Raw genomic sequence first — 16016 nt, forward strand, 5'->3', positions numbered from 1 at the left:
CTAGGGTAGAATAATGGACAAGACCATTTAACCTATAGAGGTTCCCCTTAAAACAAGGTGCCCAATGGCATGGCGAGTTCTTTGTCTAAACCTGCAGATGAAGAGCCTCCCTCAAGGGATCTTCACTACCATTACACATGCTTTCTGTACTTGACCAATCATGGCCTTACAGCATCTTGACGACTGTCTTCCCTTATCTCATCCTGTCTTGTCCACCACTGGTGCAGCCAGTGCGTGTACCAGGCACAGCTTTGGGCCATTAAATCAGAGGCCTAAGCCAGAGCTGTCTTACTCAACCAGCCGCCATCCAAAATATCTCCCCTTAATCTAACAGACTATTGCATCCTGAGATGGTACCTTAACTCCCAAAAATTCCTTCTATTCTATGCCCTTTATACTAATTAACTTTTAATTATCTTTGCAAGCAGTTCTGTTAAATGAACTCCAATTCCTACTTTAGCATTCTAATATGGTTATTAGTAATAATGGAAAAAACATAGGTTGGGCCTTCACTGGCCAAATTAAAGACACAACAGCAGAGTCAAAATTCTAACTTACAAACAACTTACAGCTAGCTAAGCCATACTGTGGGCCCCTATGTGGGATGTTATGCATCCTCTAATCTAACTAATTAAAACACTTTGTTAAATTCTAATGCAAGTTTCTCCAGGAAACCAAAACTTAAGCAGTCCCAGTAAAACATAACGCATACATTAACCCCTTACTTGTCTTAAGCAGAAACATACAATCATTTAAGCACAGTATTATTCGCATAGCCGTATACATTTTTAGGCACCCATAATTTCTAACACGCCTCTGCCATTCGGGTCGCTGCCTCGCTGGCAAATGCGTCTGAGGAAAAGGCGCGTGGGGGTGGGATGACAGTGAGTTCCCAACCCGCTCCAAGTTATTGCAAATTTCCCTCCAATCCCGCCCGCACGGACGCCAGAAAATTCCGGCCTAGGCTTGTATTCCCGTGAGTGTAGAAGATTAAGGGGTGATCTAATTGAGGTGTTCAAGATGACTAAAGGATTTGATAGGATAGATAGAGAGAAACTATTTCCTCTGGTGGAGGAGTCAAGGACAGTGAGGCATAACCTTAAAATTAGAACTAGGCCATTCAGGTGTTATTTCAGGAGGCACTTCCTCACACAAAGAGTAGTAGAAATCTGAGTAGTAGAAATCTGGAACTCTCACCCCCAAACAGATGTTGAGGCGAGGTCAAATGAAAATGTCAGAACTGTGATAGATAGATTTTTGTCAAGTATGGATAGTAAGGGATATAGAGCAAAGGTGGTAAATGAAGTTGAAGTACAGATCAGCCATGATCTAATTGAATGGCAGAACAGTATCTGAATGGCCTACTTCTGTTCCTATGTTCCTAACCCCTTAGAACCACTTATCACCAATGTTCCCTCTAATTTTGCTTTGGCCGCGCGGCCCTTTTAATGGGCTGTGCGACTGATTCAAAATTCTGCGCATGTGCGGTTTTTCCATTTAAAAGCTGGTGAGCCGGCTGCGCAGGTGCTCCAGAGCGCTGCGCGGCCGTGCAGCTGAAAGAAAACATTGCTTACCACTAACCCCTAGAACCATTAACTCCCCCCTCCCCCGAATACGGTTACGTTATACTCCTATAGTGGGCGGCAGACGTATATTATTTGAAAAAGACCCTACAAGGTAATCTATTTTCACAATATAGTTTTTTTATAAACACCTTATACTGTACATGGATTGTTGCCTTGTTCACTGTATTTAATACATTGATACTTTGCACAATAGTGTTGCGCGTTACAACTTTGCCGCAGGTTTGGCCGCAATAGTTTTTGCAGTTTTATAAAGGCATTTCTAAAATCAAGCAATATCAAACTTTTTAAAAATATAGAGGGGAAAATTTGTTTGCGACCATTTTGGGTCGCGAACATCGCCTGAGCTTCAGCGCCGGGCGAAAAATAGCACCAGCGATCGCTAAATTCAGTTTTAGCGCCCCAAGAGGGAGCTAGTTCAAGCGCGTCACTTCCTTATTCGAGCGCTAATCCCGAATATCGGGGTGGTGCGTTCTCCACCGCTATGCACTGGGCCACGTAGTGCTGCCGCATGGAAGGGCTCTGATGTAAAAAGACTACTGAGCACTTGGTTTGAGTATAAAACAAGGCTTTAATCAACTGTTTCAAAACCATGAGATTTCTAGTTACATCACTAGTTCCTGGTTACAGAAACATCCTGAGCAAGCTGGGCCCACGCCCGAGTATTTATACTCCTTGGACGGCGCCACCAGCTGGCCGCCCATTGTTACTTCATGAGTCATAAGATTCATGACATCCTTCCCGCCTGAAAGTTTTGGAAGTCCGACGATTCCTTCTAGTGGATTAGGCGGACCACGAATAGGAGCAGTCTTTTAGATCTTCGCTTGTGGCTGGAAGGCACGTCTCCTCGGACCGTGTCTTGGTCCCTGGGTCGCTTGGTCCATACTGGTAGATCGACGGGGCCCGTGTCACCTTGATCGACCTGCGGAAGACTGGGGAGATAGTGACTCCGGGTGCGGGTCCCCACAGGCACAGAGCTGGCGTCATCTTGGTTGGCAGCCGGGGATTGACCAGCGTCCTGGCTTCGGGTGGCCATCCCATGGGAAGCGCTCGGCTCCCCAAGTTGATCCGGTGGAGTAGCCGGCAGATCCCTTGATGTCCCAGGTAGGGCGTCATCCTCAAAGGAGCACAGAGCGTCGGTATCATTACCATGGGTTCCTCTACCAGTTGAGTCCGTGGGACTGGTTGGACAGGGAGCCAGATCTCGGAGTGAAACAGTGGACTCCCGGCCATCAGGGTACCGCACGTGTGCGTAAGTGGGATTAACGTCCGTTCCACCTCGTCAACGTGGGGATCGTTTTTGGAAGATTGGACAAATCTTCGGAGCAGCACGGGGCCGGGCGCTGCCAACCATGACGGTAGGGACGTCCCATGAGTGGAGCGACGCTGGAACCTGAAGAATCGCTCGTGAAGAGCGACATTGGTGGACGTAGAAAGAAGAGACCTGATGGAATGCAACGCGTCAGGGAGCATAGTTTCCCACTGCTGGTCTAGTAGGTTGCGTGACCTCAGTGCAAGACGAACAGCGTTCCAAATGATAGCGTTGTATCTCTCAACCTGTCCGTTACCGATGGGATGATACGGTGTTGTTTTGCTTGTGACGATTCCCTGTTGGAAAAGATAACTTTTGAGTTCGCTTAACATGAAGGAGGCACCCCGATCAGAGTGGATGAAATTGGCCGTACCGCAAAGGGAAAAGACCTGATTGAGGCATTTGATCACTGTGGAAGGAAGCATATTGGGACAGGGGAAAGCAAAGGGAAAGCGTGAATATTCGCCCACCATAGTAAGTAAGTAGGTGTTTCGCGTTGAGGAAGGCAATGGCCCTTTAAAGTCAATGCTGAGTGGCTGCATAGCGTGTATGAACGAGCCATCCGATGGATGGAAGAATTACAGTTTTAATTCTGCACAGATTCTACGGGTGGAGCAAGTTCTTTTCACATCTTCCGTAGAAAATGGGAGATTTTTAAATCGCACAAAGCGCAACATACGGGTAACGCCAGGATGGCATAAGTCAGTATGAAGGTCCGCAAGAGTCGAAGTTGACATAGAAGAGCAGAATGCACGCGTGAGGGTATCCGGGGCCACATTCTCTTTGCCGGGTCGATAATGTATGGTGTAGCCAAAGGCGGCCAATTCCATCCTCCTGTATTTTGTTATTCTTGATCTTAGTGCGTTTCCGGTTATCCAGCATAAAGGCCACGGAGCGCTGATCGGTTATAAGCGTGAAATGGCGACGAGCGAGAAAATGACTCCATTTACATACTGCTTCGATGATAGCCGTAGCCTCCTTCTCGACAGGAGGATAATGGAGCTCGCTACCCTGCAAAGTTCTGGACAGAAATGCAACGGGTCGACCACCTTGATTCAAGGTAGCAGAGATCGCCACATCCGATGCATCTCACTCGATCATGAAAGGGAGATTTTCATCGATGGAACGAAGCGTGGCTTTTTCCAGATGTCGCTTGAGGAGGTTGAAAGCTGAAATAGCCGTTGCCACCAACGGAAATGACTTTGCATGAAGCAGGGGCTGGATCTTGTCGGAGAAGTGGGGTATCCATTTTGCATAATAGGCGAACATGCCGAGTGCCTGATGAAGAGAGCCGAGATTCGTAGGGAGAGGGAGCTCCTGAAGCGGACGAAGTGGCTCCGGATCCGGTTTGATGACACCGTTGCCCACCCAGTAGCCAAGGATGTTGACTGATGGTACTGATTTCATAGATTTGGACTCATTTAACGTTAAGTTGCGACGACGGAGAACGTCAAAAAATTTCTGGAGGTTGGCATCATGCTCCTTCTGGTCATGACCAGCATGGTGATATTATCCAGATATGGAAAAGTGTCCGTTAAGTTCTCCTGTTTGACTAGGCTATCCATTGCCCATTGAAAGATGGCCACCCCATTGGTGACCCCCAAATGGAAGTCGACAAAACTGATAAAGCCGACCATTGGCCTCAAAGGTCGTATACTTTTTGTCGGAGTCCTTTAACGGTACTTGATGGTATGCGCTCTTTAAATCAAAAGTTGAAAATACCTTGTAGTTGGCAAGGTTATTGACCATGTCATCGATGCGTGGTAGTGGGTAGGCATCCAGGTCAGTATACTGGTTAATAGTTTGCGAGTAATCGATGCAAAGACGTTTCTTGTGTTGCTTCAGAGGATTTTTATCAATGACGACTTGAGCCAGGAAGATGAACATGGCTCAATGATACTGTCAGCTAGAAGGCGAGAGATTTCTGCCTCGATAAAGGATCGATCATCTTGGCTGAAACGTCGTGATTTAGTGACTATGGGCTTACATTGGGGGGAAAGATTGGCAAACAAGGAGGGCTCGTCGAGCGAAGCCGCCAAAAGCGCACAAAACGGTACTTTGGAAATAGTAAGCTCCGGCTTTGACCCTCCAAACTCGAAAGTAAGTCTTTTGTGTTGTTTCTGGAAATCCTGTCCCAGGAGCACATCACTGCTTAGGTTTTTTGAGCACCCCGAGCCGGGTGGAGAAATAAGTGCGGCCATTGAGAATAAGGTCGACAAGACAAAAGCCGAAAGAGTTGGTGGTCAGTGTCGTCAGAGCCATTGCAATTTCCCTGTTCGAGGGGTAAATATGCAGTTTTAACTTACTGACAGCCCGCTCACTAATGAAGCTGTCAGAGCTGCATGAGTCGATTAGTGCACTCAAAATGTGTCCATTTACCGAAACCTTCATGGCTGCATGGGACAGACTTTGGGGAAAAACAGCTGTGATGGGAGGAGAGGCAATTTTACCCTTGACAGCTGTAACCTTAGTAGTAGTTCTTGGGGGAGGAGTAGTTTTATAGATTGCAGCTGTAACCTTAGTAGTGGCTCTTGGGGGAGGAGCAGTTTTATAGATAGTAGCTGCAAAACTAACAGGGGCTCTCGACCGGTATACCTTAGAAAAGTGGCCTTTCTTACTAACAGAGGCTCTTAACTGGCATACCTTAGAAAAGTGACCTTTCTTACTGCAATGATTGCAGGTTGCGTTACGAGCAGGACAAAATTTCCTATAGTAGAATGCACCTCCACAGAAGAAACACTTCCTTCCAGATTGCCAAGATGCCGCTAGGGCAGGGTCGTCATCAGTGAAGGCTTCTAGGGTAGGGTTGTCATCCGCTAGGTTAGAGTCATCATCAGTGAGGGTTTCAGCCCGAGACCTATCGAAGGAGTCATTAAAAGTGATAGCAGCAGCCCATGCACGTGGTAAAAGATAGGTATCTGCATTCCTCTTTGCTAAGTCCAGGGAACATGCCTGGTCATAGGCAGCCTGTAACTCGAGGGTTTTATTCTCCAACAGATGCTGGCGTATGAAGGGAGACGTAATTCCGTTAATAAAAGAATCACAAATTAGCTCCTTCTGGTACTGCTCAGCTGTGACAGCTTTAAGATTACAATCCTTGCTGAGCCTGCAAAGCTTTTGAAGGAATTCGTCAAGTGATTCCCCGGGTTGTTGTCGAGTAGTGGCCAGTAGATGCTGAGCAAAAATTTAGTTTGGGGCCTTAACATATAGTCGCTGTAATATTAGGATAGCGGAGTCATAGTCTACACAGTCTTCGATATAGTCAAACACATGAGGAGATACATAATTGGCAGGTATCTCTAATTAATCAGGAACATTCTCACCACACACCCCGAGGAAGTTGTTGAAGGTACGATACGAGTGTTTCCATACCTTAGTAGTTGTAGGTGAATTCGGGTCCAGGTCAAGACGGGCGGGTCTGAGTAGTTTGTCCATGATGGATTGATTACTACGTCGGCGTTCCCTTCTACAGTTGAAGTCGTAGCTGGCTTTTCCCGAAATTACTCAGAGCGTGGAGCCGATACACAGTTGATTAAATTGATGTAAAAAAACTACTGAGCACTTGGTTTGAGTATAAAACAAGGCTTTAATCAACTGTTTCAAAACCATGAGATTTCTAGTTACATCACTAGTTCCTGGTTACAGAAACATCCTGAGCAAGCTGGGCCCACACCCGAGTATTTATACTCCTTGGACGGCACCACCAGCTGGCCGCCCAGTGTTACTTCATGAGTCATGATAAGATTCATGACAGGCTCCTCCCCTCATTAAAGGGGAAGGCCTAAGCCCACAACTCTGCGGGGCCCTACCTGGACCATCAGGGGAGCGGGGTGTCATGCCAACAGCCCGGCACACGGACCCCGCGTTGAAAGACGCAACAGGCAAGTAAGTTGACCGATTTTTTTTTTTTTTTTTTTCCCTGCCCGCCTCCCCTTTACTTACCGTCCCGCGAGCCTCCTGCCACTCTGTTCCGCCCCTGAATCAGTCACTGTCATCGCTCAATGCAGATTCAGGGGGCACGGGCCAATTTTGCAGGCGGAGCGAAAACGGGGCGGTGCGCACAGTGATGATCATCACCAGCGGAGCGGGGCGCAACCGGTTACCGTCGCCACTATATTCGCGCCGAATTTATAGGGAGTCGTTCGTGACGCTACGCCCGGGTGAAAAGTCGTTAGCGCCCCCCGGAGGCGCAAATGCACTGAATTTCTAGCCCATATAATTTTAACAATTCTGAAGCACGCAGCAAATACCGAAAGTTAAGTCTCGCAAGATCCTCAGCACAAGATTCTTTAAAATTGACTAAATTGAACTCGGAAGTATTGATTAATGCTCTTTAGGTTTCGAGGCTGCTAGTATTCTTCAAAGAAACTTTTGTTCTGAAGCTGCATAACAGTTCAAGGGTCAGGGCTTGTGCACTGTAGTAACACAACTTTAATTGAGCATGTCAGATAAATTTGTATGTGCCGCACAATTGTACACTTCCTGGCTTCTGTCTTCCAGGGAAAAGGTTCATGGAAATTTTTGTGGAAAATTCCCATCTCTCTAGATCTTTTAAATCAACGAGTGCCTTTTTTTTAAAAAAAAGTCAATTTGCAAAATATTCAAATGGTAGTGAGCGACAGTTATATGCGGCTGCTGCAAGAGAGCTACCTCTTGTCAATTGAAAGGACTATTTTTTTTTTAAAAGAGAAAGCTCCTGCAAATCTATGGCTAAAAGTTGGTCACGAAGACCTGACTTGCACTTCAGTTTTCACACACAATTCCAAATTAAATGTTATTAAATTTCCAGCAAATGTTGCGTACATCACTTACGTCACAGTATGACTTTTAGACCAAGAAGGAGATTGATACGTGGCTGACAATAATATTTCTGTTTCCAGCACGCAGTGTCTGTGCCAGTTATTAGCACAGTAGCAGGGAGGCAGCTTACCACTAGAATTGGGCGCAGGTGTTTTGCTCAGGATGTAGGTCATTGTTGGAAAAATGGAAATCTGCAGCAGATGTGATTATACTGTTTTGAAGTGTTTCATTGTGTTTTGGAGGAGTCTGAAGAATAACCTTGAAAGGCTAGTTTTATACAGCGATAGCAAAGTGTTCATATTTAGAAAGGAGCATGATCGTGTAATTTGCTTTGAGAAGAAAATAGTTTTGTTTTTCAAATGGTGCATTTTTATCTTTTTTGTATAATTTAGGTTTGTACCAAGACGCTTTGAATTTTAACTTTTATTTGCAAGTTTGCCAGCCTTATTTTCAAAAAATGTTATTCTCCGAATGTGGCATCACTGGCAAGGCCGGCATTTATTGCCTATCCCAAACAACTGAGTGGCTTTCTAGGCCAATTCAGAGGACTGTTAAGAATCAACTGCGTTGAGGTGGGACTGGAGTCACATATAGGCCAGACCTGGATAAGGACAGCAGGTTTCCTTCCCTAAAGAACACTAATGAACCAGTTGGGTTTTTACAACAGGTCACTGTTACTGATAGCAGCTTTTTATTTCCAGATTTTTCTTTTAAACTGAATTAAATTTCTCAAACTGCCATGGTGGGATTTGAACATCTGGATTATTAGTCCAGGCCTTTGGCTTACTAACCACTATACTACTGTACCTAATATTCCTCAAAGGGAGGGATTGGACCAGTGCAAATAGGATTGTAGAAGTTTCACCAGGGGGAAACCCTGTGCCAGTGCCTGTGCCAGTACTCGCTCCGTATCAGCGCGATTTTACTCTAATGCCATGTGACTGCTCTTTCCCTGTACACTTGAATATTTTATTTCCGGTTCACCTAATTCCTCTTCAATGCTGTGAATGACTCTGCTTCATTAACCACTGAATATAGTGGATTCCGAGGACTAACAATCGTTTCCCCTAAAAACAACATTCCTTTTAATATCCTCCTCTGTGTTTCTGGTTGTAAATTTAGGCCCCTTATTACTGAGTCACAGACTAGTGAAAATAATGGGCTGAATCTTAATAGGGGTGGGCTGCATAGGCGGGTGGCGGAATTTCTGTCGGGAGACCTGGAAGTTCGAGTTTTGACTCCACAGCGTGCGTAGTTTTGCTTTGACGGGTTCCCCGCCCGGAAGTCAGCCTGATCGGCGGGCTTGTCTTCCAGTCGGGCGAGGAGCACTCGGGAGCAGGACACAAGTAAGTCACCTGCTGCTGCTAGTGGGAGCGTTGTTGGGGGGGGTGCGGTTTCCGATACCTGACCCCGAGGGGGGGAATCTTGGGGGCCGGGGGGAAGCGTTTACCTTCTCCCCAAATCTGTCCTCGCCTCCCTTCAGCTGCCGGGGTCTGGGAAACCCAGCCGTCCATGGTTAAACCTGCAAAGCAGGTTAAATAAGAGGCTGTCAACCTCATTAAAATATTTGATTGGCCAAGCATCCTCCTGGAAGGGGGTTTGCTGCCCGCCCCTTGTCCAGCCTCCATTAAACTCAGAGGTGGGCAGGTTCGAGTTTTAACATCTCACCCGACCCAAACCCACCCGTTTTTGGGAGTTAAGATTCAGCCTGATGTTTTCATTATTTACCTCCCCTGAACTTGTCAAAAGTTTGAACACATATTGGATTCCTCAAGTGAACCTTCTCTGCACCAGTGAATACAGTGCTAGTCTTTCCAAGTCTCCCATCATTATGGGGTAAATTTGTGATTTAACAAACGAGTGAGGTCATCCACTTTGGACCTAAAAAGGATAGAGCAGGGTACTTTCTAAATGGTGGAAAGCTAAACACAGTGGTGGTCCAAAGAGACTTGGGGGTTCAGGTACATTGATCATTAAAATGTCATGAACAGAAAATAATCAAAAAGTCTAATGGAATGCTGGCTTTTATATTGAGAGGACTAGAATACAAGGGGACAAAAGTTATGCTACAACTATATAAAACCTTGGTTAGACCACAACTGGAGTATTGTGAGCAGATCTGGGCACCACACCTTAGGAAGGATATATTGACCTTGGAGGGAGTGCAGCGTAGGTTTACCAGAATGATACCCGAACTCCAAGGGTTAAGTTACAAGGAGAGACTACACAAATTAGGGTTGTGTTCCCTAGAATTTAGAAGATTAAGGGGTGATTTGATCAAAGTTTTCAAGATATTAAGGGGAACAAATAGGGTATATCGAGAGAAACTATTTCCGCTGGTTGGGGATTCTCGGACTAGGGGACATAGTCTAAAAATTAGAGCCAGACCTTTCAAGAGTGAAATTAGGAAACATTTCTACACACAAAGGGTGGTAGAAGTTTGGAACTCTCTTCCGCAAACGGCAATTGATGCTAGATCAATCGTTAATTTAAAATCTGAGATTGATAGATTTTTGTTAACCAGCGATATTAAGGGATATGGGCCAAAGGCGGGTATATGGAGTTAGGTCGCAGATCAGCCATGATCTCATTGAATGGCGGAACAGGCTCGATGGGCAGAATGGTCTTCTCCTGTTCCTATGTTCCACAGAGCTTCGCATGATGGGAAGCGAGTATTGGGAATCTGGACAGCCCACTATAATCCACTAAAATTAACGGGTGAAAAATCTGTGCAGGCCGCAAATTTGGCATGCTCACCTCCATGTGTGAATTCCCAAGGTGCTTCATTTGTGCGGGGAGTTCTAAATCAGTGTTGTCTAATTCGTTAGCCGCTAGCCACATGCAAATAATTGCGAATCCAGATGTGGCTAATTGCTTTTCTGATGAGTAAATTAAAAAAAAGCACTAAACACCGTCATTGGGCATGTGCTCTCAATATTCGTATTCGTGCAGTTTATGCATATGAACTTTAACCTATTTGTGCATTTGTTGGTAAAATGGTAACACAGAAAGCAGAGTGTACGAGTGTCTTTTTGATGGTTGTGGGTGCTTTACTTCCTTGGTTACTGCTTATTCGTTATCTGCTAAAATGGTGTGTAACACGGACTTCAACACCATGGAAACACGAGCAACACTGTATGGAGAGGGGAGCTGTCATTACAGGCCAACAGAAGAAAGCAATCCCAGCCAATAACGAGCAGCTCCAACAGGACATCTCATGGTAAAGGGCAAGCAGTATCCAACAGTGTTCTGGATGGGGTGGCAGGGGCAGGAGTGTGTCTGGATGGAGAGCGGGAACGGGGACAGGTCTGGCGTGCCACGTTGTGCGTGTCAATATTCTCAGCAATCACTGATGAAGTCAAAGTACCGCTCACAGGCTGGACATAAACCTAGAAGCTACACTGAGATGTGGTGTGTCTGATAAATTCACGGCAGAATTCCAAACTTTGGTCAAAATGAAGGACTGAAAAGTTTCACTCTGAACGGTGGTAGAGGTTTGTTAAGTAAATATACACGAGAAGTACATTTACCTATATTGTATGTAAGGTGTTTTCTAATTAAGTTAGTGCATGTGGCAAAAACATTTCTGCCTTAGCCACACTTGTGGCTGCTCAACAATTTCTATTGGACAACGCTGTTAAACTTGGTGATTTATCAGTACAGGTTATTAATCCCTTATCTGAAACCCTTGGGGCCAGATGTGTTTCGGAATTCGGAATTTTTCAGATTTCAGAACGGCAGGGGTATCTGCAGCTCTTTTTGACATTTTCACAGTGAAATTAAACTCAAAATCACAAAATAACAAAAAATATCAGAGAGCAGCAGACGCACGTGTGACTGGTAGCAGCGCTGAGACACAGCTGACGCCTCACAGTCAAGCATCGGCCGCGTCGGGTCATGTTTGGCGCCACTCGGGTCATGTTGTGCACACGAGTGACGCTCCACGAAAAACTTTCGGTTTTCAGAGCTTTTCGAATTTCAGAATTGCGGATAAGGGGTTGTGGACCTGTATATTCTCTCATCCCTGGTACGAATGTCGTTTTTTAAAGGGTTGCTGACTCCTGACCTTCCTGTTTTCACTCTGCCTTTTCAAAGAGTATAAAAGTGGTGATGATGATGTTTTTAATCATTGCAATTTTAGTTACATCATTCCTCTCCCTTCAGTAGCAAGTGTAAGGGTATTACTCATTTGGAACACTTGCAGGGTGACCACACTTGAAGATATGAATGTTGCACAGCCCTTTCACTACTTTCCAAGTCTGTGTCCCAGCCCTGCCAACTGCTGTTGTACAGTGCAGTTTCTGAAAATCGAAAGCTGTAACTTGCTGATTAAAGGCAAATGGTTGCAGCCTTAAACTCGTATGAAAGTGGCTTATTCTTTTAGAGCATTGGTGCTGATAGCTGCAAGTACGGAAGATGAGCTTTCACATTCCCAGCTGTTTGTGCAGATTTCTCTAATCTCACTGCAGTGTCTGGTGTATTTATGCCCATCTGTGTCCCGTCAAGATTAATATAGTGGGGACAGATGCACAATGAATTTAAGTTTATTCTATAATTCTGAAATGAACTTGCATTGTTTTATGTTAATGGCGTAAAGAGCCCGTTGTTTTTCCTTTCATTACATGCTGGTTTTATGCTGCATTATTTCCTGCGTTTGAAACGTGCTTTTACTTTTTTTTTCCAAACAGGCAGAGATGTTTAGTGCAGCTTTTGAAGCCCAGAGAAACTTCCTGTTGATGGCCTGTAAACACCAGCAGCCTCTGGAGGTGAGTAACTGTATGTGTAATATGAAGGCCCCAAAACCATCAGCAGGAAAAGGGAGAAGCTCACAAGCCCAGTCAGCTAAAATCGAGCACATCTACAATACTGTTTCAACGTAGCAGTGAGATTTCTGTGAAATAACTGACTGTTGAAAACTGTCCATGGTTATAAAGAGAGCGATTGTAATATATTTGTTATAGGACAACATTATTTACTAAATCCGCTTCTTGATTTACATATACATTGGCCAGCTTTTCAAATTTCACAAATCGTTTTAAGTTCTGACGATTATTTGGGTGAAGCAAGTAGGAAGTAGGTTCCTCTAGAAGTTTCTAAATGGAAGATGTCTGAAGGTTTCCAGTTGGTTGCCAAGCTCCTCGTGGGTATAAAGAAAAAGAAAGAACTTGCATTTATATAGCGCCTGTCACGACTGACCTTAGCATATCCAAAAGCGCTTTACAGCCAATCAAGTACTTTTTGAAGTGTAGTCACTGCTGTAATGTAGGAAACGCTGCTGCCAATTTGCACACAAACAGCAATGGGATAAATGACCAGATAATCTGTTTTAACGATGTTGGTTGAGGGATAAATATTGGCCAGGACACCAGGGAAAAAAACCCCATCTCTTTTGTGAAATAGTGTCTTGCATTTCTGGGAGGGAGACTAAAGCCTACACAGCAGTTGTGACGCAGTAGTAAAGTATACAACTGTCATGTCCTACATTATAAAAGTGCTTCATTGGCTGTAGCAAATTTACATCCACCCGAGAGGGTAGACGGGACCTCGGTTTAACGTCTCATCCGAAAGACAGCAGTACTGCACTGGACTGTCAGCCAAGATTATGTACTCAAGTCTCTGGAGTGGGACTTGAATCTGAACCTTCTGATTCAGAGGCAAGAGTGCTATCACTGAGCCACAGCTGACACTTAAATTATATTAAGTTACTGAATTGCTATTTCTCTAGTTGTGTAGCACTTAAAGTTTTAACTATGAAACACTTGTTTTTTCACCCATATGTTTTTGAAATTAGTGAACTCCCATCTCCTAAACAGCGAAGTGACTGCTGGCTTTGACCTTCTGAATTCTGCCTCCTTGACCCTGCACTTTTTTGGCACCTGCTGAAACATATGATGAGCAGCAGCAAATGACTTTGGGATCAGATGGCGTCGACTAGATCTGTCCTGGGCAGCTGAGTTTGGATACAGGGTGGTGCCATTGCAGTTGTGTTGTTGGTGAAAGTTCATGTGTCCGAGAGTAATGCTGTTGGTACTTCTAGAAACATCCTATAATATTTTCCTTGGTCACTGGGACAAGGCAAAGTGTAATTTATAGTTTTGTGGTATCAACGATAGCACTCTTTATACTTGATAGATCCTTACATTCCTGGGAGGGAGACTAAAAGCTACACAATAGCAGTGACGCAGTAGTAAAGTATACAACTGTCTTGTCCTACGTTATAAAAGTACTTCATTGGCTGTAGCACGCTTTGGGACATCCTGAGGTCATTTATGAAAGGCACTACATGAATGCATGTCTTTCTTTCATTGTAAGTGGTCTGGTGCAGAAGCATTGCTGAGCAACTCAGGCATATTCACTTTGATGCATGCTGACAGATCCTCTTGTACAGTTAATATCACTATAAATAATTACCTGGTTAATCCAGACCTCATGCATCCACCCATGATCCACCCGAGTCTCTGGAGTGGGGCTTAAACCCACAACCTTCTGACTCAGAGGCGAGAGTGCTACCCACTGAGCCACAGGTGACACCTAAAAAAAAATGGAAGTAGTTGTTCACATGCACACGACATGATGTTAAGTTGTATTAAAACGCATCATCACATCGCATCACGATGAACATGATGCACGCTCATTCTGACTCTGTTTTTCTCTCCACGGATGCTGCCTGACCTGCTGAGTGTTTCCAGCATTTTCTGTTGTTGTTTCTCATTCTGACTCTTCTCCCTCCTCAAGTGAAACCAACTTGCCATAGCTTTTATTTTGTTTCTGATGGAGACAATGGGATAAGTTTTTGACTTTAGCACTGCTGATGCAGAGCGTTGCGTGCCAGGTGTGCCAGAATTCAGCTGCGTGCCCGGTTTTGTGGGCCCACCTTTCTCCATTCATTTAATGCCTCTATTTACTGTTGCTTGCGTGTCTGGGAAACCACTTTACTAGACCTACATCTAATGATCTCCGAAGCTGTTGTTTATTGATAACAACTTGCATTTAAATATCACCTTTAATGTAGAAAAATGTCCCAAGATGCTTGGCAGAATCCGAAATAAATGGACTCTGAGGCAAAGAAGGAGAAGTTAGGAAGCGTGAGGTCAAAGAGTGGGTTTTAAGGAGGGTCAAAAGAAGGGAAGGAATTCCAGAGTGCAAGGCATGGCTGTCAATTGTTAGGTGAAAGAAGGGGGAGGCACAAAAGGTTAGAATTGGAGGAATGGAAACTCTGGGGAGGGTTGTAGGGCTGGAGGAGGTTAGAGACAGGGAGTGGCAAGGCCATGAAGAGATTTAAACATGAAGATGAAAATTTCAAATTGGTGGGTTAGTGGGCCCGGGAGCCAGTGTTTACCAGCAAGGGCAGCAGTGATTGAGCGGGACTTGGTGCAGGATAGGATATGGGCAGCAGAGGAGAAAAGTTTGTTTTTACTAAGAGCACAGACCTGCTTGGTTTGTCAGCATTGGTTTAAGATACCTCACACTGTATTTATCCCACTTCCTTGTGGCTCTAGTGCAGTAGCCTCCTTTCAGCACGACATTAACCCATTGGTAAATGTTGTTGCAATATTAAGATGTGACTAATGTTGATTAATTAGATTCATCTGCCAAGCAGGGTAGTCGAGACAGGAACATTAGATGTGAAGAATGCAGCTGAATGCAAATAATGAGAATGTACAAGAGGGATGAAGAACAAATGCCCGAATGGCTTTTTCCGATCCTTGTCCCTATTTAAATTTTTAAATAAAACTCTACTTGATGTGTGATTGCAGTACTACAGTCACGTGTGTTTCATTTGGTGACCTAATATAATGTGTTGTATCTGATTGGTATTAGAAAATTCCCACAACTGCTGCACAATACCATCTAATAGTCAAACCCTTCATGTCGATTTATCCGACTTCCTTTGTTCTCCAAATCCTACATTTTTCTGGGAAGTTGTATCACATTGGGTTTTTAGTGTCATTGTTGCAGTGCCTAAAACCTCTGCGTTTATATCAGTTGGAAGGATCTTGCTTGGGATTTATGTGAACTTGTTTGTTTGGAAGAGGCAAAACCCAATCTTTGATCTTAAAGCACATGTAAATCTTCAACGTTTGCTAGTGCACATCATAGTTTCTACAAAGACATACAACATTGTTCTTGGAGAATGCAAGATCTGTAAAAACAGCTATAAACACTGCAGTCAGCCATGGTGCAGCGCTAACACTCTCGCCTTCGAGTCGGGAGGTCATGGGTTCAGAGACTTGAGGACAAAATCTAGGCTGACATTTCAGTGCTGAGGGATTGCTGCATTGTCAGAGGGCCTATCTTATGGAGGAGATGTTAAACCGAGG

General features: G+C 44.7%; 1 protein-coding gene across 5 annotated transcripts in view; it reads left to right on the forward strand.

The window, feature by feature from the left end:
• cap2 (cyclase associated actin cytoskeleton regulatory protein 2) overlaps positions 1-16016 on the forward strand; it is a 295674-nt gene that overhangs the window by 150345 nt on the left and 129313 nt on the right. For all 5 annotated transcript variants that reach the window (XM_085988892.1, XM_085988893.1, XM_085988894.1 and 2 more), the window contains one exon: positions 12384-12461. In XM_085988892.1, coding sequence (XP_085845018.1) covers positions 12384-12461 — 78 coding nt within the window. The remainder of the gene's footprint in view (positions 1-12383; positions 12462-16016) is intronic.

Source organism: Somniosus microcephalus, chromosome 5, assembly GCF_052327205.1.
Source record: "Somniosus microcephalus isolate GS21.2 chromosome 5, FLI_Smic_1.0, whole genome shotgun sequence".
Classification (NCBI taxonomy): Eukaryota; Metazoa; Chordata; class Chondrichthyes; order Squaliformes; family Somniosidae; genus Somniosus; species Somniosus microcephalus.